The sequence below is a fragment of the Labrus bergylta genome, chromosome 24 (genome assembly GCF_963930695.1).
Source record: "Labrus bergylta chromosome 24, fLabBer1.1, whole genome shotgun sequence".
Classification (NCBI taxonomy): Eukaryota; Metazoa; Chordata; class Actinopteri; order Labriformes; family Labridae; genus Labrus; species Labrus bergylta.
The window spans coordinates 585,815-610,176 of NC_089218.1; the positions used below are offsets into that span (position 1 = coordinate 585,815).

At 49.8% G+C, this 24,362-nt stretch overlaps 2 protein-coding genes across 2 annotated transcripts in view; one reads left to right on the forward strand and one right to left on the reverse strand.

Annotated features, from left to right (window-relative positions):
- LOC110004138 (kalirin) overlaps positions 1-24,362 on the reverse strand; it is a 39,336-nt gene that overhangs the window by 13,898 nt on the left and 1,076 nt on the right. The window contains 44 exon segments of the mRNA XM_065951865.1: positions 1,285-1,387; positions 1,648-1,802; positions 1,885-1,986; positions 3,799-3,888; positions 3,890-3,990; positions 4,092-4,203; positions 4,572-4,664; positions 5,364-5,453; positions 5,545-5,614; positions 6,060-6,169; positions 6,343-6,409; positions 6,496-6,620; positions 6,748-6,816; positions 6,818-6,931; positions 7,018-7,140; positions 7,497-7,612; positions 7,769-7,922; positions 8,278-8,412; positions 8,524-8,662; positions 8,749-8,828; positions 9,090-9,209; positions 9,503-9,666; positions 11,374-11,471; positions 11,565-11,761; positions 11,865-12,012; positions 12,576-12,606; positions 12,609-12,627; positions 12,738-12,779; positions 12,781-12,861; positions 13,997-14,044; positions 14,046-14,072; positions 14,189-14,305; positions 14,517-14,639; positions 15,209-15,271; positions 15,273-15,302; positions 15,398-15,532; positions 16,392-16,523; positions 16,757-16,948; positions 17,257-17,379; positions 18,097-18,421; positions 18,509-18,732; positions 20,065-20,257; positions 22,164-22,278; positions 22,475-22,549. Of these exon segments, the coding sequence (XP_065807937.1) occupies positions 1,285-1,387; positions 1,648-1,802; positions 1,885-1,986; positions 3,799-3,888; positions 3,890-3,990; positions 4,092-4,203; positions 4,572-4,664; positions 5,364-5,453; positions 5,545-5,614; positions 6,060-6,169; positions 6,343-6,409; positions 6,496-6,620; positions 6,748-6,816; positions 6,818-6,931; positions 7,018-7,140; positions 7,497-7,612; positions 7,769-7,922; positions 8,278-8,412; positions 8,524-8,662; positions 8,749-8,828; positions 9,090-9,209; positions 9,503-9,666; positions 11,374-11,471; positions 11,565-11,761; positions 11,865-12,012; positions 12,576-12,606; positions 12,609-12,627; positions 12,738-12,779; positions 12,781-12,861; positions 13,997-14,044; positions 14,046-14,072; positions 14,189-14,305; positions 14,517-14,639; positions 15,209-15,271; positions 15,273-15,302; positions 15,398-15,532; positions 16,392-16,523; positions 16,757-16,948; positions 17,257-17,379; positions 18,097-18,421; positions 18,509-18,732; positions 20,065-20,257; positions 22,164-22,278; positions 22,475-22,549 (4,970 nt within the window).
- iqcb1 (IQ motif containing B1) overlaps positions 6,068-24,362 on the forward strand; it is a 28,189-nt gene continuing 9,894 nt past the window's right edge. The window contains exons 1-7 of the mRNA XM_065951878.1: positions 6,068-6,163; positions 6,512-6,648; positions 6,724-6,950; positions 8,153-8,428; positions 8,731-8,857; positions 9,086-9,226; positions 14,182-14,296. The gene's annotated coding sequence lies outside the window, so the exon portion shown is untranslated. The remainder of the gene's footprint in view (positions 6,164-6,511; positions 6,649-6,723; positions 6,951-8,152; positions 8,429-8,730; positions 8,858-9,085; positions 9,227-14,181; positions 14,297-24,362) is intronic.

Below are 24,362 nucleotides of genomic sequence, written 5' to 3' on the forward strand. Positions count from 1 at the left end.
AATCAGAGCGAGGGGGCGGAGACAAAGAAGAAAACATCATGTGATCCTGGGCTTACCAACGACTCTGTGTGTGTGTGTGTGTGTGTGTGTGTGTGTGTGTGTTAACTTAAGCACATGGGCTCCAGCTGGCTCCAGCACACACACACACACACACACACACACACACACACACACACACACACACACACACACACACACACACACACACACACACACAGTCTGTGGGGACTTGTGGGGTGTTTTCCGTCCTAATCGAACACAGATGTGATCAGCAGCTCAGAAAGTAACGCACACGCCTCAGTAAGAACATGTGTGTTCTACTGAAAGATCCTGAAAACTTCTACTTCAATACTTAAAGTTATACACTATATGTCAGCCCTGTGATTGGCTGGTGAACAGTCCAGGGTGTAACCCCGCCTCTCGACCAGTCACAGCTGGGATCGGCTCCAGCACCCTGCGACCCCGCACGGGAAAAGCATTAAAGGTAATGGATGGAACCTCTCAGCTTTATTTTCTCAATAATCCATCGATGCGACGCGGGCACTTGAGCGCTCGGTGAAGACATCCCTCATCTCGCCATGGCAACCAAAACAGCGTCGCCCAGGCTGTGTTGATGCGAGCTCCAGGTAGTGTCGACCACACGGCCCCTCCATCCAGAACCAGCACATCAACCGTGGTCGTCCATCGCTGCATCGCTGTGTTGCCCGGACTAGTTCCACAACCCCCCGGGAAGGCGGGACAGAGTGCTCCGGCGTCCCAGAGTCCCCCCCCCCCCCCCCCCCACTCCCCCCGCTCCACCGTATCTTACCTACTTCACCACATGGTCATCACAGCTCTTCAACAGAACCAGACCCCGGACATGCAGCAGGGTCCAGGTAGTGACACAGCTGACACCACCCACCTGACCACATGCCCCCCCCCCTCGCTACCACCTGCAGCCTCCAGGTGTTTCTGAACGCCGTCCAGCGTCAGCAGGTAAACAAATCAAACGTACCTCGTCTGAAGAGTCGAGAAGAAGTGAAAGTTTGTAAAAGAATCTGCAGAGGAAACTCCCTCACACACACACACACACACACACACACACACACACACACACACACACACACACACACACACACACACACACACACACGCCCAGCCAGCTGCAGCAGTGATGAGGTCATGAGACCATCTGACACACCCCTCAGTGTGTGTGTGTGTGTGTGTGTGTGTGTGTGTGTGTGTGTGTGTGTGTGTGTGTGTGTGTGTGTGTGTGTGTGTGTGTGTGTGTGTGTGTGTGTGTACCTTGTCGCTGTCGGCCGTGTTCTGTGACGTTCTCGAGGCGATGGAGACGGTGTCCGGCTGACTGCTCGCATCGCCCAGACTGTCTGCGTCCTCGCTCGTCTCCCTGATTCACACACACACACACACACACACACACACACACACACACACACACACACACTTCATTAAACTTAATGAACTCGTAGTTTACATTCTGTGATTTCTGAGGTTTGTTGTGAAGCTTTCTTAAAGAGAGGACAGAATGTTCAGGGCGCCGTGTGTTCCAAACAGCCGTGACCATCACTCAGAGGTTGTTTTTACTTTGGCGTGCTGACACATCACGTGATCAGAGGCATGTGGCGTGCAGGTGTTAATGGTTCTGACCTGCGGCTGATGCTGCGCTGTCGCCCCAGCGTGGGGTTTGGCGTCTTGGGGAGGGGGATGGGCTCCCTCAGAGCCCCCCGCAGGTGGCCCCGCCTCTCCTGGATCACCTGTCGAATGCTGCGGACCCACTCCTGCTTCAGCTCCAACGACGACGCCTGAGGAGAGGATCAGACACTTCAGCAGAACTGCATGATGGGTAAAATGTCTTGAGGTGGAAGTTAATCTGAGCGTGCGCACCTTCAGGACCGTCTTGTTGTCGGACGTCGGCGTTCGTCCGACCCACAGAGCGAACTTGCAGGGGTCGCCCTCGATGTGCTCCGTCACACCGAGCTCGGACGTCTGAGAGAGAGAGAGAGAGAGAGAGAGAGAGAGAGAGAGAGAAGAGGGGGGAGAGAGAGGGAGAGAGAGACAGAGAGGGGGGAGAGAGAGAGAGAGAGAGAGACAGAGAGGGGGGGAGAGAGAGAGGGAGAGAGAGGGCGAGAGACAGAGAGGGGGGAGAGAGAGGGAGAGAGAGACAGAGAGGGGGGAGAGAGAGAGAGAGAGAGAGAGAGAGAGAGACAGAGAGGGGGGGAGAGAGAGGGAGAGAGAGACAGAGAGGGGGGAGAGGAGAGAGAGAGAGAGACAGAGAGGGGGGGAGAGAGAGAGGGAGAGAGGGAGAGAGAGGGCGAGAGAGAGAGAGAGAGAGAGAGAGACAGAGGGGGGGGGAGAGAGAGAGGGAGAGAGAGGGCCGAGAGAGAGAGAGAGAGAGAGAGAGAGCGAGACAGAGGGGGGAGAGGGCGAGGGCGAGAGAGAGAGAGAGAGACAGAGAGGGGGGGGAGAGGAGGCGAGAGAGAGAGAGAGAGAGAGGAGACAGAGAGGGGGGGGAGAGGGCGAGGGGCGAGAGAGGAGAGAGAGAGAGAGAGAGAGAGAGAGAGAGGAGAGAGAGAGGGGCGAGAGAGTGAGAGGGGGAGAGACATTGTCATAGTTTCACTAAAGTTCTAACTGGTGGTGTGTGTGTGTGTGTCTGTGTGTGTGTGTGTGTGTGTGTGTGTGTGTGTGTGTCTCTGTGTGTGTCTCTGTGTGTGTGTGTGTGTGTGTGTGTGTGTGTGTGTCTCTGTGTGTGTGTGTGTGTCTCTGTGTGTGTCTCTGTGTGTGTGTGTGTGTGTGTGTCTGTGTGTGTGTGTGTGTGTGTGTGTGTGTCTCTGTGTGTGTGTGTGTTTGTGTGTGTGTGTGTGTGTGTCTGTGGCTTGTGTGTGTGTGTCTCTGTGTGGTGTGTGTGTGTGTATCTCTGTGTGTGTGTCTCTGTGTGTGTGTGTGTGTGTGTGTCTCTGTGTGTGTGTGTGTGTGTGTGTGTGTGTGTGTCTGTGTGTGTGTGTGTCTCTGTGTGTGTGTGTGTGTCTGGTGTGTGTGTGTGTGTGTGTGTGTGTCTCTGTGTGTGTGTGTGTGTGTGTGTGTTGTGTGTGTGTGTGTGTGTGTGTCTCTGTGTGTGTGTGTGTGTGTGTGTGTGTGTGTGTGTGTGTGTGTGTGTGTCTCTGTGTGGTGTGGTCTCTGTGTGTGTGTGTGTGTGTGTGTGTGTGTGTGTGTGTGTGCGTGTGTCTCTGTGTGTGTGTTGTGTGTGTGTGTGTGTGTGTGTGTGTGTGTGTGTCTGTGTGTGTGTGTGTGTGTGTGTGTGTCTCTGTGTGTGTGTCTCTGTGTGTGTGTGTGTCTCTGTGTGTGTGTCTCTGTGTGTGTGTGTGTCTCTGTGTGTGTGTGTGTCTCTGTGTGTGTGTGTGTGTGTGTGTGTGTGTGTGTGTCTGTGTGTGTGTGTGTGTGTGTGTGTGTGTGTGTGTGTGTGTGTGTGTGTGTGTGTGTGTGTATGTGTGTGTGTGTGTGTGTGTGTCTGTGTGTGTGTCTCTGTGTGTGTGTGTGTGTGTGTGTCTGTGTGTGTGTCTCTGTGTGTGTGTGTGTGTGTGTGTGTGTGTCTGTGTGTGTGTGTGTGTGTGTGTATGTGTGTGTGTGTGTGTGTGTGTCTGTGTGTGTGTCTCTGTGTGTGTGTGTGTGTGTGTGTCTGTGTGTGTGTCTCTGTGTGTGTGTGTGTGTGTGTGTCTGTGTGTTGTGTCTCTGTGTGTGTGTGTGTGTGTGTGTGTCTCTGTGTGTGTGTGTGTGTGTGTGTGTGTGTGTGTGTGTGTGTACCCTCAGCCTGCTCTTGTAAAGGTATTTGGTTCGTCCTGACGAGTCTTTGATCTCTTTGCTGAAGATGAGTGACAGCTCAAACAGGAAGAGGGTGTCGGTCCCGCCCCTTCCGGATCAGAGACTTCGGCTCCCAGACCAGAAACGAGTCCTGCAGGAGGAGCTCGCCCTGCACCTCCAGACCCTCCTCCAGACCTGAGAGTGACATCACAGCGAGATGTCATCAACACGGGCGGGTCAGTCTACGACCTTTGACCTTTTGATGCATCGTCAAACTGAGACTAAAGGTGTGTTACCTTCCAGCATGCTAACATGCATAGCATCGTTAGCTCTCTTTGGGACGCTCAGCATCACATCCAGACCTTCTTTAATCTCGCCTTTCCCCTCCTCGCAGCACGCCAGCAGCTCCTGCAAACACAAAGCTCTCTCAGTCACTTCTTCACACAAACACAGAAACTGTTTCCCCGGCTGAATAACAAATAACCAAGTTTCACAAGTGGAGCGGGAGAAGTTTGTGTCCCAGCTGCAAACGTTACCTTGAAGAGATAAAAAAAAAAGACATAAAAAATGAAGCGCCATCTTCAGACCCCTGCTGCTGCCGAGCTCCACTTTTCAAACCGACATGAAATCTCTTTCATTTAGGATTCTGGGCTCGCAGTCTGCGTCCTCTGGGCTCCATGTGAAGTGAACTCCTCCGAGGTGTTTGTGTTTCCAAACAGGCAGAAGGAACAAACATTCACTTTTCCTCTTGGTTTGACTGACGGAGAGTGAGTTACCTTCAGCAGCAGCTGGTACTTGGTGATCCTCTGGACCGGTTTGATGAGGGCTGAGGAGATGGAGTTGGTTAGACCGTGTCTCCTCTGGACCTCCTGCACACAAACACACGTTGAAGAGGTTAAAAAAGCAGAATCTGAGAGGAGCTGTGATGTCATGACCAGATAAAAGTCACTAATACTCTTTATTCTGCTCATATCTTCACGCTGCATTGTTGTGTTAGCATGCTAATGCTAGCGATCTTTATTATGCTGGTATCTTCACACTGCATGTAAATTTACCTGAAATGAGCGTGATCTAGAAACACAGTTAAGCAGTGAGTACAGTATGTTATTCTTCTTTTCTCTAGTCCCTCAATTAAACAACTTTTATACACGAGGGGAGGAGTCAGCCGGCCGTCCTGGCGATGTAAACAAAGTGAAGATAGGACTCTGAAAACTCTGAAAACATCACAGACAGTGGGACTCGGGTGTTACACCCCATTGTAGACAGTCATGACTCACAGAGTTATTTTCAGAGGATATACTTGATTTCTACATTTAAGGGTTAAAAATCACAGATTAACCCTTTAAAGTGACGAAACGTTCAGACAGGAAAACACTAAAAACAAAGATCATTCTTGGAGCATCCTGAGCCAATAAGAGCTGAGGCTGTTTTCTGATGCAGGACTGAGTCCAACATGAGTTTCTGTGAGGACAGTAAAGAGTATGCATATCCATCCTGTCCTATCATTTCTAACGGACTCAATACTTTTTCCAGATCTTGTTAACAGTTTTAGTTTTTGGCGTCCTGACCTCGAAGAATCCGGCGCCGTGCTGCTGGATGAGTAAACTGGAGTCTGGTTTGTTCCTGCAGTACGTCACATACATGTGGAACTTATCCGCCTGAGACACAAACAGGAAACGTTCAATTAGAGGATTCACTTTTCTACATGTACATTTCTATATGGTCTAAATCTGTAAACAAAGCGGTTACCCAGGTAACGAAGCAATGGCCGACGTCCTCTGGAAGCTGCTCGTAGTTTTCCAGCTCCTTCAGGAAAATACTGAAAGACAGAAAGTACTGAGTCAGACCGAGTGCTGGACCGGGTCAGACCGAGTCCTGGACCGGGTCAGACCGAGTCCTGGACCGGGTCAGACCGGGTCCTGGACCGGGTCTGTGGAGGATTTAACTTCTTTAAAAAGGTTTAATTAAGAGGTTTAAATGTTTTTATTGTCGAGACAGGACGATGGAGAGAGTCAGGAATCAGAGAGAGAGAGAGAGAGAGAGAGAGAGAGAGAGAGAGAGAGAGAGAGAGACAGAGAGAGAGAGAGAGACAGAGAGAGAGACAGAGAGACAGAGAGAGAGAGAAGACAGAGAGAGAGAGACAGAGAGAGAGAGAGAGAGAGAGAGAGGTTGAGCAGGTATCAGACTTTCCTCTCCTCATCATTGATATTTATCATCCATCCTTCATCTGTCGAGCTCTGACTTTCTTGATTTTTTTTCACTACCTGTTGTGGAACTCGTAGATGTCCTGGATGTTTCCGAACACGATGTCGTCCTTGTTGTTGAGACCGGACGGGACGTCTTCTGAGCCGCTCGTCATCTCCCACAGGTACGTCTGCAGGAGGGAGGAGGTCAGGTTAGAGAAGTGTTTCATCACTGTGATGTGTTAATAACAGAGCAGCTGTCTGGAGATCTGCCAGCAGAGGGCGCTGTTGGTGAATATTTTAGACTGTAAAATCCTAATGCATGTTTTGTGTTAGATGGAGCTTCATGATGTTCTGTTCTCACCTCGATACACTCCTGCAGGTCTCTGACGTAGACCCTCTCTGTCTGAAGGAGCTCGGCCATGATGTACCTGAGAACACATCAACACCTGTTCAGGACGCTCGCTCAGGACGCTCGCTCGCTCTGACCACAGTCACTCATAGAAACGTTACTCACTCCTTCTTTCTGGCAGATCGTCTCTTCTCGTCGCTGACCTGATGACTCGGGTCGGACAAGTTCACCTCCGGGTCTGAGTCAGACAGACTGTTGGGGATCAGCTCCAGCTCCAGGTCCTTATTGTCCTGACGGGGACACCGTACCATCATAAAGGTCAGTCCACGTTAGGGTCGTGTATTTGTAAGAAATCAGGAGTTACACTAAAAGATATTTCTGTGAAACCTTCAGTCCTGACTCAGGATCCACTCGTACCTGTGAGCATCCTCCCAGCGCCGTCTCCAGCAGGTGGCGGTACTGTCCCATCCTGACGCTGAAGTCGCGGGTAACGTTTATCCACCGTGGAAACGCAGCGACGGAGCTCTGTGCGGTGGGCGTGGCCTTTAGCCAGCATGCTCTCAGCCAATTGGATGAGCAGGTGAACCTTCTCCTGTGTGTGCTGAGAGACGGATACACAGGTGAGTGATGACATCACCCAGACAACACTGTACATCTGTGTGTGTGTGTGTGTGTGTGTGCGCTCACCTTGGCGGACACGCAGAACTCTCTGTGCTGGTTCAGCAGTTCTTGCGTGTCAGCGACCGAAGCCCCCGCAGACGTGTGCGAGACCAGGTAATGATCACCTGACTGCTGCAGCCAATCCATGGCCTGCAACAAAACAGACTTTTTAACACACTTAGCACACACACCTAATTCCAAATGATCGCAGACAAAGGCAAAGTTTTTATTCCAACAGCAAAATTAATTCACAGTTTTGATGTCAATCAACAAGAATCAGGAAATAATGATCCTCAAATGTTCAAAAAGTTTTGGTGGAAAAGGTGAAAAGTACCAAAACAAAACAGGTTTGAGGTGAGGAACAAATCCATTACAAACTCCTGCACACTGTTTTAGTTGCACACCACAAATTGCAACATTCCCGATCTGGTATCATGACAACACGATGCTGTAACAGAAACATGTTTATAACTAAACATCAGATGTTGTTACAGGTGTTAGTCTACCTGCTGGGCGTGGCTCTGGAACATCAGGTACTGCTGGCACTGATCCAGTCGACGTTTCTTTAAAGTCCAGAAATGCAGAACTCTGTTTTCTCTCTGCAGCAGCTCGCTGAGGATACCTACACACACACACACACACACACACACACACACACACACACACACACAGATAACAATTAACTGTGGGCGTTCCTCAGGGAGCTGTTGTGGCTCCACTGTCTTTCTTCATTTACGCTGAAATTAAAAATACTGAAGTAGAGAGTTGTGCACTTCACCTTTGACCTGCTGCTCCGGTACCCTGGAGTGCCCTGTGACCTCGGTTACCCCGGAGACGGTGATGCTGTGGCCTGAGATGTTCGCCATGGTGACACTGTTACGATGGATGTACTTGAGGAAAACTTCTGCGTTTCGTCTGGCCAGAGTGCAGGCCTGTCGCCACAGATAGAAGGCTGTATTTCACATTATTCCAAAAACAAAGCTGCTAACATTAGCCTAAACTTTAGCGAGTTAGCATCGAATAAAAGCCCAACACAGTTGTAAATATGTCTCTTTTTCTTAAACCACTTTCAACCCTTAATCTTATTTCGATGGCTAACGATTAGCCATAGGTAATAGCTTAATAATTAATTACTTTTCACTTTCTCTGGTGTTTTTTTAAGGTTAAGACATCAGCCTGGCTCCATCAGCATTACTTCAGACGTCGACAAAGAAACCTGCCACGCCCAGTTATGGTAGCTTATCTATGATTGGTCGTCTCATGGAGCAGGTTTAAGCTCCTCCTCACCTTCAGGAACGCCTCCTTCTGCTCCATGTGTTTGTTGATGAGCGGCATCAGTTGTTCTGGCTGTCTGTCTCCTCCACCACACCAGTCCTCCTCCCTGCGGTACTCCTGCTCCAGACTCTCCAGCACCCCACACACCTGGAGAGACAGACAGGTAAGTCGAAACCCAGACAGACAGACAGACAGACAGACAGACAGACAGGTAGGTATACAGACTGTTATGAAAGCAGGACAGGTAGACAGCGGTACCTGCTGGGACGTCCTGTAGAAAGCTGCCGAGGCGTTCACCAGTTTGAGTCTGTCCTCTATCCTCAGCATCAGAGTCTGCCAGTGCAGCGCCACCGTCTGGGCACAAGACCTCACTGCATCTGGGTCATAATGTCCTGACCTGAGAGGAGGAGAATTTTTTAATTGTTTGGTACTTTCCGTATAAAATCTGAATATTTCCTCCTTCAGTGTCCATGTTGAAGTTACCTGACCAGCAGCTCTGCTCTCTGCTGCAGAGCCAGAGCCACCTGATGAGTCCTCTGCAGGGAGTCGGCGTGCAGCAGAGCCTGAGAACAGCGGGTGGAAGACATGTCAGGTGTGTCACCTTAACTTCCCATAATGCAACAGGAACAACTGTGTGTTTAAATTCCTCATCAGTGTTAAACTCCTCTCCTCGACATGAAGCTCCTTGCTTTTATTTTACACAATCTTTGTTAAATATCACAAAATGATCTGTGTGTAAGATTCTGCAGCTTAGTGTGTGTGTGTGTGTGTGTGTGTGTGTGTGTGTGTGTGTTGTGTGTGTGTGTTTTCATTCGTGCAGTTACCTCGATGGCCTGCTGGAGGCGCTCATGCTCCCTCTGCAGCTGCTCTGCTTCAGATAAACAGCTGGAGTTCAACATGCAGGACGACAACATGACCTCCCCCTCTGAGATCCAACCCAGCACCTGAGACACACAGGCAGGTAGAAAGAGACGGGGGGAGATGATTCAGGTTTTCAAAATGTTTGATACTTTGACTCCTTCACAAGATCTACATTAGCAAGAAATTTGTGCAATCAAGACTCTGCAGGAATTTGCTTTTTAAAAAAGGATTAGAAATAATCCAATATTGGGTGCCTAGGACTCTTTATTTTGTTGCCATGGTATCAAAGTTAAGGCAGCATGTGATAGTGCTGAATGTGACCTGGAACTGTAGGTGTGTGTGTGAGTGTGTGTGTGTGTGTGTGTGTGTGTGTCACCTGTTTGACCTGGCTCTGCAGGTGTCTAAGCTGCAGGTTCTGCTCCAGGTGTGTGTGTGTGTGATCTGCAATCTGCTGCAGCTCCTTCTGTTTGTCCTGCAGGAGGCGCTGCAGCTCCTCCACCTGAGAGGAGAGACCCCCCTCTGCCTCTGATAGCTCGATACCTGACACACACACACACACACACACACACACACACACACACACATACACACATAATTTAGGACATTTACAGTGAGGACATTTTGTCTGTTGTGTGCCTCAAACATAGAGCAACATGTGTGTTATTTGTGTGTGTGTGTGTTTCAGTCTCCATTCATGTGTGTATGTGTGCTTGGATGCATGTGTGTGTGTGTGTGTGTGTGTGTGTGTGTGTGTGTGTGTGTGTGTGCGTGTGTGTGCGTGTCTCCATGGCAAATTCAATATTCTGGTTTCCATGGGGACCAGCTGTGTGCTTCAGAGAGCAGTTTCCATGGCAACCTCATCCCCCTTTTCCCCCTCCCCCCATGATCCTCTCTGCCCCTGCTGCACCTCTTCCCCCCTCCTATCATCAGGGTAGCCGGGGCCGCTCAGCCTGATTCTACTCTCTAACATTATAATAATACACTCACGGCTTCCTGTTCTGTTCTATTTTCTCTCTAAAACAGGGAAAAATCAATATGGCCGTCTGTTCTGATCTGTCAACTGTTTTTGCTTTCTGCCAGTTCGGCCTCTCGCCAGTTTATGGTCGTTTGAAGCCGTCAGTGAACCCTGGAAAACCCTCAAAAGCCATTTGGAAATCCAAAACACTGGAAACACTTAAAGGACCACAGAAACCTTTAAATAAATCTCTATGTCCTCAATAGGAATAGACTATTGGACTCCTGGGACTGGAGCACTAATACAGAATCTATAGAAACCAATCAAGGACCTCTGGGACCCTCGAAGACACGAGAACACCCTTTGAGATTAAAAAAGTTCTTCCACATCTTATCTTAGAAACCAGTGAAGCCACTAAAGGAAGTGTCATGGAACCCGACCACTGACTCATGGATCCACTTTGGGACCAGTGGGGGAACTATCAAGGGTCTCATGAGCTTCCTCAAAAACCGTTGGACTCCTTTAAGTGACCTTTTACCTCAATGAGACCACAACTTTACTCTTTTGATGACCACAGGGAGGACCCTGGAACTCCCCCAAAAACCTTTTCTTTAGGAAATCTCCTCAAGGACCACTGGGGCACTGACCTTGATCTCTGTATCCCCTTAATGATAATTTAAACCCCTTAAGGAAACTCAGGTATCTATTATCACCTCCCAGGAGGACTTGAGTACTCCTAGAATGACGCTTTCTCAAGATCCACTGGGTCAAGGATCTCTCAATTTTCAGCAACTTTCATCATAAAAAAAGGACAAAAAGATACAGCACAGAACCATCCATGACCATCCTACCCAAGCGTCCCCAAAATCTACTGCCACTTTAACCTTTTTCCAAATCTTTACCTCCTCTGTTATCTTTGTTAACCCCAGAATGGCCACGAGAAACTGATTGGGACCACCACAGCTCTGTCAGGCATCGACTAAACTAACTACACAAGAGGCGCTGCAAAATCATATGTTGTCTCTTTCCTTTTAACTTGTGGTGTACCCCAAGGCTCAATCCTTATTCCCCTTCTTTTCTGTCGATAGAAGCTGTCGTCATGTATTTCTATTCAGAAACATGATGCGTATTTAAACAATATGCAGATGATAACCAACTCTACGTTCCAGTTCCTCAGACCTGCTTACAGCCTTTACATTTAAGATTGGCAAGTGGAAGTTCTGTGATAGTAATTATTTCACCAGCGGGTAGCCCCACCGCTGCTGCACTAACATCAACACGGCGATTCTTACCTGAAGCCTGGACCTCATTGATGTACTGCTGAAGGTCATGACCTTGTTGGATGACCTCGTAGATCATATTGTTCATGGCCAGCCGTCGCTCCATGTGCCTGCAGACCAATCAATCAGTCAATCAACCAATCAAAGACCTTTTTCCAATGAGTCGTCAACCAAGATGATGTCATCACTCTGGACCGTGTTACCTGTGGATCCGCTGCTGTGCAAGTGTTAGCACCTCAGGGCTAGCCTCCACTAGCCGTGCCTGTCCCAGTGCGAGCTTGTCCTGGGCGAGCTTGTCCTGGTTTGTGTCAGAATGTCGTGGCGTTGCTAACTTCTCTGCAGAGAAGTCCTGGGACTGTTTCTGGAGGTCCTGCTTCCAAGCGTCCATCTCCCCCGTCACCTATGAAACACAAAACCACACAAAGTATTTCAGGCTCGACAGAGGGGGATGTGAAGAATGTATGTTTGAATTGATAAAATAAATTCATTTAAAAACAGTGTACCTCCAGCGTGCACTGGTGCAGGATGCGGAGCTGCAGGAAAACATCTAGTCGGATCTTCCTCTGGTGGAAAAGTTCCTCCAGCTGAACATGAGACTCCTCCAGCTGCTGCAGCACCGACTCCACGTGAGCCACCGAGCTGCCCTGGGGCCTGAAACAAACGCACCTAAAACGGTTAAACAAATCTAAAAACACAAACCGAACGGACTTAAGGAACTAGTAATAGAAAAACCTCACAGAAGAAATAGGAAACAAAGGAATCTGCAGAAATTATGGATCCAAATACAAACCATACACACTTACACATCTAAAGCATGAGCAATTACAAGCAAACAAACACACCCACACAGGATGTAGTAAAGTCAAAAATAACTGCACATGCATACATTATAGGATTTAAAAGGAAACACACCCACACAGACTACCTGGAAAACAAACGCACCCACACAGGCCATGAATTAAAGAGGAACCCACCTTCAGGGGTTACACAGTCACATTACACAAACACAACCCACATAGTATTTAAATTATTATTATTCAAACATCCAACACCCATTACACTGACTTCCTACATGCTGCAGTGCTGCCCTGGTGTATGAATCCAACACACCAACGCTTAACCAGCCCAAAAATCTGAAGTTAAACAGAAGTTTTAAAGCCCACCCCCCCCGTGCAGCACTCAGGCATGAATCAAGCGCACCCACACGAGTGTACCTGAGTTGCAGGATGAGGTCTTCTCCTTCCGGATGACGCTCATAGCAGCTTCCTGTGGGTCAGGGTCAAAGGTCAGGGTTAGTGGGGGGGTTAGAGGAGATAGGTCAAGGAGGTGTTTAGGTTGTTAGACTTCGGGCGAGGAGGTCAAAGGTCAGCAGGTACCTGTGTGTTGACCTGCTGCGTCTGCTGCTGAGAGATCAAGGTCCTGCAACGCCTCGACTGAGTCCGGACACACACAGAGGTCTGAGGAGAGCTGCTTCTGAAGGCCCTCCATCCACACGGAGAGCTGAGGAGGAGGAGGAGGAGGAGGAGGAGGAGGAGAAGGAGAAGGAGAAGGAAAGAAGGAAGGAAGAGGAGGGAGGAGGAGAAGGAAGGAAGAGGAGGACAGAAGGAAGGAAGGAAGGAAGGAAAGAGGAGTGAGGAGGAGGAGGAAGGAAGGAAGGGAAGAGGAGGAGGAGGAGGAGGAGGAAGGAAGGAAGGAAGGAGTAGGAGAAGGAGGAGGAGGAAGGAAGGAAGGAAGGAGTAGGAGGAGGAGGAGGAGGAAGGAAGGGAGGAGGAGGAAGGAAGGAAGGAAGGAAGGAAGAGGAGGAGGAAGGAATGAAGGAAGGAGGAGGAGAAGGAGGAGGAGGAGGAAAGAAGGAAGGAAGAGGAGGAGGAGAAGGAAGGAAGAGGAGGAAAGAAGGAAGGAAGGAAGGAAGGAAGAGGAGGAGGAGGAGGTGGAGGAGGAAGGGGAGGAGGAAGGAAGGAAGAGAAAGGAAGCGGAGGAGGAGGAAGAGGAAGGAAGGAAGAGGAAGGAAGAGGAGGAGGAGGAGAAGGAGGAAGGAAGGAAGGAGTAGGAGGAGGAGGAGGAGGAAGGAAGGATGAGGAGGAGAAGGAGGAAGGGGAGGAGGAAGGAAGAGGAGGAGGAGGAAGGAAGGAAGGAAGGAGGAGGAGGAGGAAGGGGAGGAGGAAGGAAGGAAGAGGAAGGAAGAGGAAGGAAGAGGAGGAGGAGGAGAAGGAGGAAGGAAGGGGAGGAGGAGGAGGAAGGGGAGGAGGAAGGAAGGAAGCGGAAGGAAGAGGAGGAGGAGGAAGGAAGGAAGGAAGAGTAGAAGGAGAGGAAGAAGATTATCCAACTTTAGAAGTTTGAATAATAAGAAATTTGACCAAATACACCTACAACTCTTCTATCATGTGTGTGTGTGTGTGTGTGTGTGTGTGTGTGTGTGTGTGTGTGTGTGTGTGTGTGTGTGTTACCTCCTTGGTGTGTGTGTGTAGTTGTGTGTGTGTGTGTTACCTCCTTGGTGTGTGTGTGTGTGTGTGTGTGTGTGTGTGTGTGTGTGTGTTACCTCCTTGGTGTGTGTGTTACCTCCTTGGTGTGTGTGTGTGTGTGTTACCTCCTTGGTGTGTGTGTGTGTGTGTGTGTGTGTGTGTGTGTGTGTTACCTCCTTGGTGTGTGTGTAGAACGACACAGCGAGGTCCAGCAGCAGCTTCCCTCTGCTCGACTCTCTGAATAAACGCCTGCAAACACACCAAACATCAGAAAACCTGCATCACAGCACACACACAGAACTCACCTTTCTTTAAATGTTCAAATCAAAAGGTGTTTCCTGTGATTCCTCTCCGTCAGAGTTTACCTGCATGCGGAGCTCCAGGTCTCGAGCTGCCTGGTAGATCTCCTCCTCCTCACACTCTCCAGACTGAGCCAGCTGGTCGGCTGCTTCCAGAAGCTTCTCTGCATTAGTGTAAGTGTTCTGATACACACACACACACACACACACACACACACACACACACACACACACACACACACACACACACACACACACACACACATCAGCTCAGTCATGTTATATTAAAATAATTTAAATGTAAAGTTATAATAAAAGTAAAGATTAGATTTAAAGCGTCCTCACTAACGTCCTCTCGGGGTCGTTAAGAACAGACCGTGGTGTTTCCTGTTACCTGTGCGACCTGCTGGAAGTCATCGTGGCGTTTCTGCAGCGCTCGCGCTCGGTGCAGAGATTTCCCCACGCCGCTGTGTTTGTTCAGGAACACCTCACCGTGCTGCTCCACCCAGTCCAACACCTGGGAGACAGACAGGTGGAGGCAGACAGGTGGAGACAGACAGACAGGTGGAGACAGACAGACAGGTGGAGGCAGACAGATAGAGACAGACAGGTAGAGACAGACAGACAGGTGGAGACAGACAGACAGGTGGAGACAGACAGGTGGAGACAGACAGACAGGTGGAGGCAGACAGGTGGAGGCAGACAGGTGGAGACAGACAGGCAGGTGGAGGCAGACAGATAGAGACAGACAGGTAGAGACAGACAGACAGGTGGAGACAGACAGACAGGTGGAGACAGACAGACAGGTAGAGACAGACAGACAGATAGAGACAGACAGGTGGAGACAGACAGACAGATAGAGACAGACAGGTGGAGGCAGACAGACAGGTGGAGGCAGACAGGTGGAGACAGACAGACAGGTGGAGGCAGACAGGTGGAGACAGACAGACAGATACAGACAGACAGGTAGAGACAGACAGACAGATAGAGAGAGACAGACAGATAGAGACAGACAGACAGAATTCTTGATTAGTCTGGATAATAATGTGAACACCTGGAGTGTACCTGGATCATTATGAGTCATACCTGTCTCACATCCTGCTGAAACACACACAGCTGCAGACGCTGGTGGAGGCGGAGTTTACGATGCTTGCCACGCCCCTTCCACCTCGTGATGACCCTGCATGAAAAAGAAAATACATATATTAGTCCACCTGTCTTTCTGCCTGTCTGTTCCTCTGCTGGTGGATGTGAGACACCTGACGTGTTTCTCACCTGCATGACCTGGTGCAGAACTCCCATGATGCCGTGTGTGGCGGCTGTGAAGTCTGGTTTGGTCGTCGAGTCCTCGGATTCAGTCGCTGTGCAACGCTGGAGGACTTCCAGTAAGGCTTTACCGCTTTCACTGACCTGCAGACAGACAGGTGTTCAGACAGACAGGTATGCAGTTACACAGGTGTGTAGACAGACAGGTGTATGGATTGACAGGTGTGTAGACAGACAGGTGTGTAGACAGACAGGTGTATGGATAGACAGGTGTGTAGACAGACAGGTGTATAGATAGACAGGTGTATAGATAGACAGGTGTGTGGAAAGACAGGTGTGTAGACAGACAGGTGTGTAGACAGACAGGTGTGTAGACAGACAGGTGTAATGGACAGACAGGTGTGTAGACAGACAGGTGTGTGGACAGACAGGTGTGTGGAAAGACAGGTGTGTAGACAGACAGGTGTGTGGACAGACAGGTGTGTAGACAGACAGGTGTATGGACAGACAGGTATGTAGACAGAAAGGTGCGTGGACAGACAGGTGCATGGACAGACAGGTGTATGGACAGACAGGTGTGTATACAGACAGATGTGGACAGACAGGTGTAAAGACAGACAGGTGTGTGGACAGACAGGTGTATGGACAGACAGTGTGTATACTGACAGATAGAGACAGACAGGTGTATGGACAGACAGGTGTGTATACAGACAGGTAGAGACAGACAGGTGTGTGGGCAGACAGGTGTATAGACAGACAGGTATAAAGACAGACAGGTATATGGACAGACAGGTGTGTATACAGACAGGTGTGTAGACAGACAGGTGTGTATACAGACAGGTGTGTAGACAGACAGGTGTGTATACAGACAGGTGTATGGACAGACAGGTGTATGGACAGACAGGTGGTGTATACAGACAGGTGTGTATACAGACAGGTGTGTAGACAGACAGGTGTGTATACAGACAGGTAGAGACAGACAGGTGTGTAGACAGACAGGTACCTGTGTGTAGTTAGCAGAGATCTCCTCGTTCAGCTCCTGGTGTTTCTTTGTTGCAGCTTCTAGCTCTGCTGTCGCCGATGGCAACGGGCCTTCAGAGCACACCTGAACCCAGCCCTCTACTCTGAGCAGGAACTGGTCAGACAGACAGGTAGACAGACAGGTAGAGGGACAGGTGAAACAGTGGGGTAAACAGACAGGTTTACAGGTAAAGATCGGCAGGACGACAGGTAGAGAGACATGGGGACAGGTAAAGTATAGAGACAGGTAAAAATGTCAGTGGTCAGACAGACAGGTGAGTCAGGACAGGTGTATTTCAGTGAGACAGGTAAAGTTCAGGTGTGTTTGTTTATATTTGTGCTTGTCACCTGCTCCGCCCCCTGGTGGAAGCCCGTTGCCATGGCAAGCGTGTTGCTACGTTCTTCCAGCGCCGTCGTCAGGGACTTCCAGTCATCCTGTAACCGTGACGACACGAGGGCGATACGCTCCGCCCCGTAGTGACCCGCCTCCGCCAGCCTCGCTGCCACGGTAACCACGCTGTCCACGTTCACGCTGCCATTCTGCACGACACACACACACGATGTTCAGGAAGTGTTTTTAAATAATGTGAAACACACACACACACACACACTGTTCACACACACACACTGTACACACACACACACACACACACACACTGTACACACACACACACACACACACACACACACACACACACACACACACACACTGTTCACACACACACACACACACACACACACACACACACACACACACACACACACACACACACACACACACACACACTGTTCACACACACACACACACACACACACACACACACACACACACACACACACACACTGACCATGCAGTTGGCGGTGAAGTGCTGGTGTTGCGTTTGGAGGTCGAGGGCGTGCTGGTGGTTCTGACCAACCTCCACCAGACTCTGCACGAACAACTCCTTACTGTGAGCGATCCACTCCGACATCTGACACCCGGAGAGACAGACAGGTTAGTGTCAGACAGGTTAGAGTCAGACAGGTCAGAGTGAGACAGGTTAGAGAGAGACAGGTCAGAGACAGACAGGTTAGAGTCAGACAGGTCAGAGTGAGACAGGTCAGAGTGAGACAGGTTAGAGTCAGACAGGTTAGAGTCAGACAGGTTAGAGTCAGACAGGTTAGAGTCAGACAGGTCAGAGTGAGACAGGTTAGAGAGAGACAGGTCAGAGACAGACAGGTTAGAGAGAGACAGGTCACAGAGAGAGACAGGTTAGAGAGAGACAGGTTAGAGTGAGACAGGTTAGAGAGAGACAGGTTAGAGTGAGACAGGTTAGAGTGAGACAGGTTAGAGTGAGACAGGTTAGAGAGAGACAGGTCACAGAGAGAGACAGGTTAGAGTGAGACAGGTTAGAGAGAGACAGGTTAGAGAGAGAGACAGGTTAGAGAGAGACAGGTCACAGAGAGAGACAGGTTAGAGTGAGACAGGTTAGAGTGAGACAGGTTAGAGAGAGACAGGTTAGAGAGAGACAGGTCACAGAGAGAGACAGGTTAGAGAGAGACAGGTTCGAGTGAGACAGGTTAGAGAGAGACAGGTTAGAGTAAGACAGGTCACAGAGAGAGACAGGTTAGAGTGAGACAGGTTAGAGTATTTCTACATATTACTTCCTGTCTGTCTGATAACAGCTGATCGTAGGTTGTGACCTCACCTTGGTGGCGTCCTGCTCAAACAGGTGTAGCTGCAGCGCCTGGTCCAGGTGCAGCTTCCTGTCGCTCCAGCTCTGCAGCAGGTGAGTGCGAGCCGCCTGCATCCGGTCCAGCAGGGAGGAAACTTTTGGTGCGACACTCTGGAAGTCCGCCCCGCCTGACAACCAGCTGCCGTGACTACCGCCTCCACCGCCGCCTTCTGTTGAAGCGTCCCCGTGGGCGGGGCCAAGACGCATTCGCTGGAACAAGCTCCGCCCCTCTCGTTCAAGGGCGTCAACAGGAGCAGTGGTGATGGTGTTACGGAGACGTCCATGTTCCTCCAGGAGTCTTAAGAGGTCAAAATGAGAAAAATTACTGAACACTTTACGAACGGCGTTCATCTCATCAAAAAGAGCGCCTGAGGCTCCTCCTTACTTGCGGGCCTCGTCCACATCCTGAGGCTCTGGTATGCGATTCAGCCCAGCCTCCAGCTGATCCAGCTGGGCCAGCAGCTGTGAGGCGGCCCCTGAGAACTCCTCCAGACCCAGACGCAGCTCGGTCCACTCCACATGGTCGTACTCCAGCGAGCCACCGAGGTCGGCCGTGAGCTGGGAGGGGTCAACGAGCCGGGAGAGACCCTCCACCGAGACCAGGCTGGTCTGAACCCAGAGAGAGAGAGAGAGAGGAGAGGGAGAGAGAGAGAGAGAGAGAGAGAGAGAGAGAGAGAGAGAGAGAGACAGAGAGAGAGAGAGAGAGAGAGAGAAAGAGAGGTAGTAGATTTAAGAAGGTCACTAAAGTAACATGAAGACGTTACAGGAGGACAGTTCAGCTGAGCTCGGCTCTGCACAGTAGTAGTTCTTTATTTACCAGTAGTAGTTCTTTGTTTACCAGTTGTAGTTCTTTATTTAGCAGTTGTAGTTCTTTATTTACCAGTTGTAGTTCTTTATTTACCAGTTGTAGTTCTTTGTTTACCAGTTGTAGTTCTTTATTTACCAGTTGTAGTTCTTTATTTACCAGTAGTAGTTCTTTATTTACCAGTAGTAGTCCTTTATTTACCAGTTGTAGTCCTTTATTTACCAGTAGTAGTTCTTTTTTTAGCAGTTGTAGTTCTTTATTTAGCAGTTGTAGTTCTTTGTTTACCAGTTGTAGTTCTTTGTTTACCAGTTGTAGTTCTTTATTTAGCAGTAGTAGTTCTTTTTTTAGCAGTTGTAGTTCTTTGTTTACCAGTTGTAGTTCTTTATTTAGCAGTAGTAGTTCTTTATTTACCAGTTGTAGTTCTTTATTTACCAGTTGTAGTTCTTTGTTTACCAGTTGTAGTTCTTTATTTAGCAGTTGTAGTTCTTTATTTAGCAGTAGTAGTTCTTTTTTTTAGCAGTTGTAGTTCTTTGTTTACCAGTTGTAGTTCTTTTTTTAGCAGTTGTAGTTCTTTATTTACCAGTTGTAGTTCTTTGTTTACCAGTTGTAGTTCTTTATTTACCAGTTGTAGTTCTTTGTTTACCAGTTGTAGTTCTTTGTTTACCAGTTGTAGTTCTTTATTTAGCAGTTGTAGTTCTTTATTTAGCAGTTGTAGTTCTTTATTTAGCAGTAGTAGTTCTTTATTTAGCAGTTGTAGTTCTTTGTTTACCAGTTGTAGTTCTTTATTTAGCAGTTGTAGTTCTTTATTTAGCAGTAGTAGGTCTTTATTTAGCAGTTGTAGTTCTTTATTTAGCAGTAGTAGTTCTTTATTTAGCAGTAGTAGTTCTTTGTTTACCAGTTGTAGTTCTTTATTTAGCAGTAGTAGTTCTTTGTTTACCAGTTGTAGTTCTGTATGTTGTTCTTGCCGTGTGGTGCTATGACTAACTGTCAGTGGTTTATTTATAGACTCTTCAGTTGTAGTGATCATATAAGCAGCTTGATGCTCTGATGTTTCTGCAGAGAGATGTCTGCTGGTGTCTTACTCTTCAGAACTTTATGCATCACTTGTAGTACAGAATGTTTTAATGTTTTGGTACCTCGAAGCTGAGCTTGGCGCTGCCCAGGTTGGTTTTGTGTTTCTGCCAGAAGGTGTCGGGTTTGATGAGCAGCGCCGTGTGGATGTTGGAGGAAAAGGACTCCTGCAGCGTCCGTAGAACCGGCTTCACGCTGTCCCACTTACTGCCCCGCATGTCCACCACCACGGTGAAGCCCCGCGCACGCACGTCCTCGCTGACAGACAGACAGGCAGGGACAGAGAGACAGACAGGCAGGGACAGAGAGACAGACAGGCAGCAGTTAGTGATACACAGGCTTCTTTACCTGCATGAAACTGATGAGTGAGTACAGAGACAGGAGAGAGAGAGAGAGACAGGTGTGTAGTGAGGGAGACAGGTCAGGCAGAGAGACAGGTGTGTAGTGAGGGAGACAGGTGTGTAGTGAGAGAGACAGGTTAGGCAGAGAGACAGGTGTGTAGTGAGAGAGACAGGTGTGTAGTGAGAGAGACAGGTGTGTAGTGAGGGAGACAGGTGTGTAGTGAGAGAGACAGGTCAGGCAGAGAGCCAGGTGTGTAGTGAGGGAGACAGGTGTGTAGTGAGAGAGACAGGTCAGGCAGAGAGACAGGTGTGTAGTGAGGGAGACAGGTCAGGCAGAGAGACAGGTGTGTAGTGAGGGAGACAGGTCAGGCAGAGAGACAGGTGTGTAGTGAGGGAGACAAGTGTGTAGTGAGAGAGACAGGTGTGTAGTGAGGGAGACAGGTGTGTAGTGAGAGAGACAGGTGTGTAGTGAGGGAGACAGGTGTTGTAGTGAGAGAGACAGGCCAGGCAGAGAGACAGGTGTGTAGTGAGGGAGACAGGTGTGTAGTGAGGGAGACAGGTGTGTAGTGAGAGAGACAGGTCAGGCAGAGAGACAGGTGTGTAGTGAGGGAGACAAGCCAGGCAGACAGACAGACAGGTATGTAGTGAGAGAGACAGGTGTGTAGTGAGGGAGACAGGCCAGGCAGACAGACAGGTAAGTAGTGAGAGAGACAGGTGTGTAGTGAGGGAGACAGGTCAGGCAGAGAGACAGGTGTGTAGTGAGGGAGACAGGTAGGCAGACAGACAGGTATGTAGTGAGAGAGACAGGTGTGTAGTGAGGGAGACAGGTAGGCAGGCAGACAGGTGTGTGGTGAGGGAGACAGGTAGGCAGACAGACAGGTGTGTAGTGAGACAGACAGGTGTGTAGTGAGGGAGACAGGTAGGCAGACAGACAGGTGTGTAGTGAGACAGACAGGTGTGTAGTGAGGGAGACCGGTAGGCAGACAGACAGGTGTGTAGTGAGGGAGACAGGTAGGCAGACAGACAGGTGTGTAGTGAGACAGACAGGTGTGTAGTGAGGGAGACCGGTAGGCAGATAGACAGGTGTGTAGTGAGACAGACAGGTGTGTAGTGAGGGAGACAGGTAGGCAGATAGACAGGTGTGTAGTGAGACAGACAGGTATGTAGTGAGGGAGACCGGTAGGCAGATAGACAGGTGTGTAGTGAGACAGACAGGTATGTAGTGAGGGATACAGGTAGGCAGACAGACAGGTGTGTAGTGAGGGAGGACAGGTAGGCAGACAGACAGGTGTGTAGTGAGACAGACAGGTGTGTAGTGAGGGAGACCGGTAGGCAGATAGACAGGTGTGTAGTGAGACAGACAGGTGTGTAGTGAGGGAGAACCGGTAGGCAGACAGACAGGTGTGTAGTGAGGGAGACAGGTAGGCAGACAGACAGGTGTGTAGTGAGACAGACAGGTGTGTAGGTGAGGGAGACCGGTAGGCAGATAGACAGGTGTGTAGTGAGACAGACAGGTGTGTAGTGGAGGGAGACAGGTAGGCAGATAGACAGGTGTGTAGTGAGACAGACAGGTATGTAGTGAGGGAGACCGGTAGGCAGATAGACAGGTGTGTAGTGAGACAGACAGGTATGTAGTGAGGGAGACAGGTAGGCAGACAGACAGGCGTGTAGTGAGGGGAGACAGGTAGGCAGACAGACAGGTGTGTAGTGAGACAGACAGGTGTGTAGTGAGGGAGACAGGTAGGCAGACAGACAGGTGTGTAGTGAGACAGACAGGTGTGTAGTGAGGGAGACAGGTAGGCAGATAGACAGGTAGACATTACCTTGGTACGGTCGACAGGTATGTGACCAGTCGACTGAGGTCTTCCTGTTTTATTCGATCATGATTGGTCCTGGCAGGGAAGGTCAGGATTGGTCCACCGCGTTTGTCCCGCCCACCTGGTAAACACAGTTAGTTAAACTGGGTCAATTCAGGACCTGTGTGTCTGTGTGTGTGTGTGTGTGTGTGTGTGTGTCTGTGTGTGTCTGTGTGTGTGTGTGTGTGTGTGTGTGTGTGTGTGTGTGTGTGTGTGTGTGTGTGTCTGTGTGTGTCTGTGTGTGTCTGTGTGTGTGTGTGTGTGTGTGTGTGTGGTACCTGAGACGAAGGCCACTTTCTCTCTGAGCACCGTGAGGACGTCGACCGCCCGAACACACTCTGCTGTCCCCGAGCCTGAAGGACGCACAGAGACACAGATCTGAACCTGCTGCAGGATTCAACTCAAAGCCTGAATTATCAAACGCTGATAACTTTAGCTTCAGCTCATTCAGCGTCACACACATTCACACCCTGATGGTAGATGCTGGGGATCGAACCCCCGACCGTCCGGTTGAGAGACGACCGACCGCTGAACCACAGCCGCCCCCTTAAACTTTCTATGTATTTTTTGTCTTGCTGCTGCTCACTTCCTGTGAGTCAGAGGCTGCAGCAGCGTTCTTATATAAAGAGAAAGCGAGGCTCCACAGATCAGAAGACGTGAGTGGATTTATGTCCAGAGAGCAGACAGCCTCGCTGAGCTCTGCTGCTGCTAATGCACACACACTCATCACCCCATTAAAGCCTCTGTTTGTCTTCTGCTGCTCATATCACTCATTTAGTAACGGCTTCTTTCATTGGCTCATTACTGCACAAACACTGAGACAAAAAAGAAGGCCTGCATATCAAACTAGTCCCGCCTCCTCCTCCAAAAACGAGCCAATCAGGCTGCAGAGAGGAGCTGACAGACATTTCAATTAAAAAGTTGAGTCCTGCAGCTCTGAGAGTGTGTGTGTGTGTGTGTGTGTGTGTGTGTGTGTGTGTGTGTGTGTGTGTGTGTGTGTGTGTGTGTGTGTGTGTGTGTGTGTGTGTGTGTGTGTGTGTGTGTTGCAGACAGACATACAAGCCTCCCGTGTGTGTTAGCTCATCCTGCACAGCGGGAGGAAGCTAATCCAACACACACACACACACTGAGGGCATTAAACATCTCACATTAGCAGCTCAACGCGCGACGCTAACCCTCAGAGAGAGAGAGAGGGCGAGCGAGAGAGAGAGAGAGAGAGGAGATGAAGGAGCCCTCACCTCCCTCCTTACACTCCTCTGTGTCTCCTTCGTCTCTGTCCTTGAATCCTCTCCTCCCTCTGGACTCATCGCTCTCCTCAAAGTCCGCCCCGACACCTCAGACCCCGACTCACTTCAGTCTGCACTGACGGTTTACTCTGAGACCCCTGAGGGATTATCGGGGGTGGGGGGGGGGGGGGGGGGGGGCTGGTGTGTACCCTGTTTGAAAATCATCCTCTTTACACAAATAAACGGGTCAAGTCAAAACATGTCAATAATACAACATGAAACTGAAAGAGGAAAACACGCTGAAGACGTTTTAAAGGAGAGAAGATTCACTCTGACGAATTTAACCAAGGCCAAGACCGAGACCGAGACCGAGACCAGGACCGAGACCAAGACCGGGGGCCGAGACCAAGACCGGGGCCGAGACCGGAACCGAGACCGAGACCGAGACCTGGGGCCGAGACCAAGACCGGGACCGGGGACTGAGAACGAGACCGGGACCGGGACTGAGAACGAGACCGGGACCGGGACTGAGAACGAGACCGGGACTGAGAACGAGACCGAGACCAAGACCAAGACCGGGACTGGGACCGAGACATCCGGTGTGTGTGTGTGTGTGTGTGTGTGTGTGTGTGTGTGTGTGTGTGTCAATCAAACTGAGTCCACACCAGCAGAGGGAGTAAGAGAAGGGAGGTCCATCCTGATACACACACACACACACACACACACACACACACACACACACACACACACACACACACACACACACACACACACACACACACACTGAGTCAGTGTAAAGCCTGAAATAGTCCGTGCTCTGAGCAGATGAAAGGCCTTCAGAGCAGCTCGCTGTCAGTCTGTCAGGACTCATCACACACACATTATGCAACAGCAAATCATGAAAGAGTCTCAGCACAGCGTCCTCTGAGCCGCCACAATG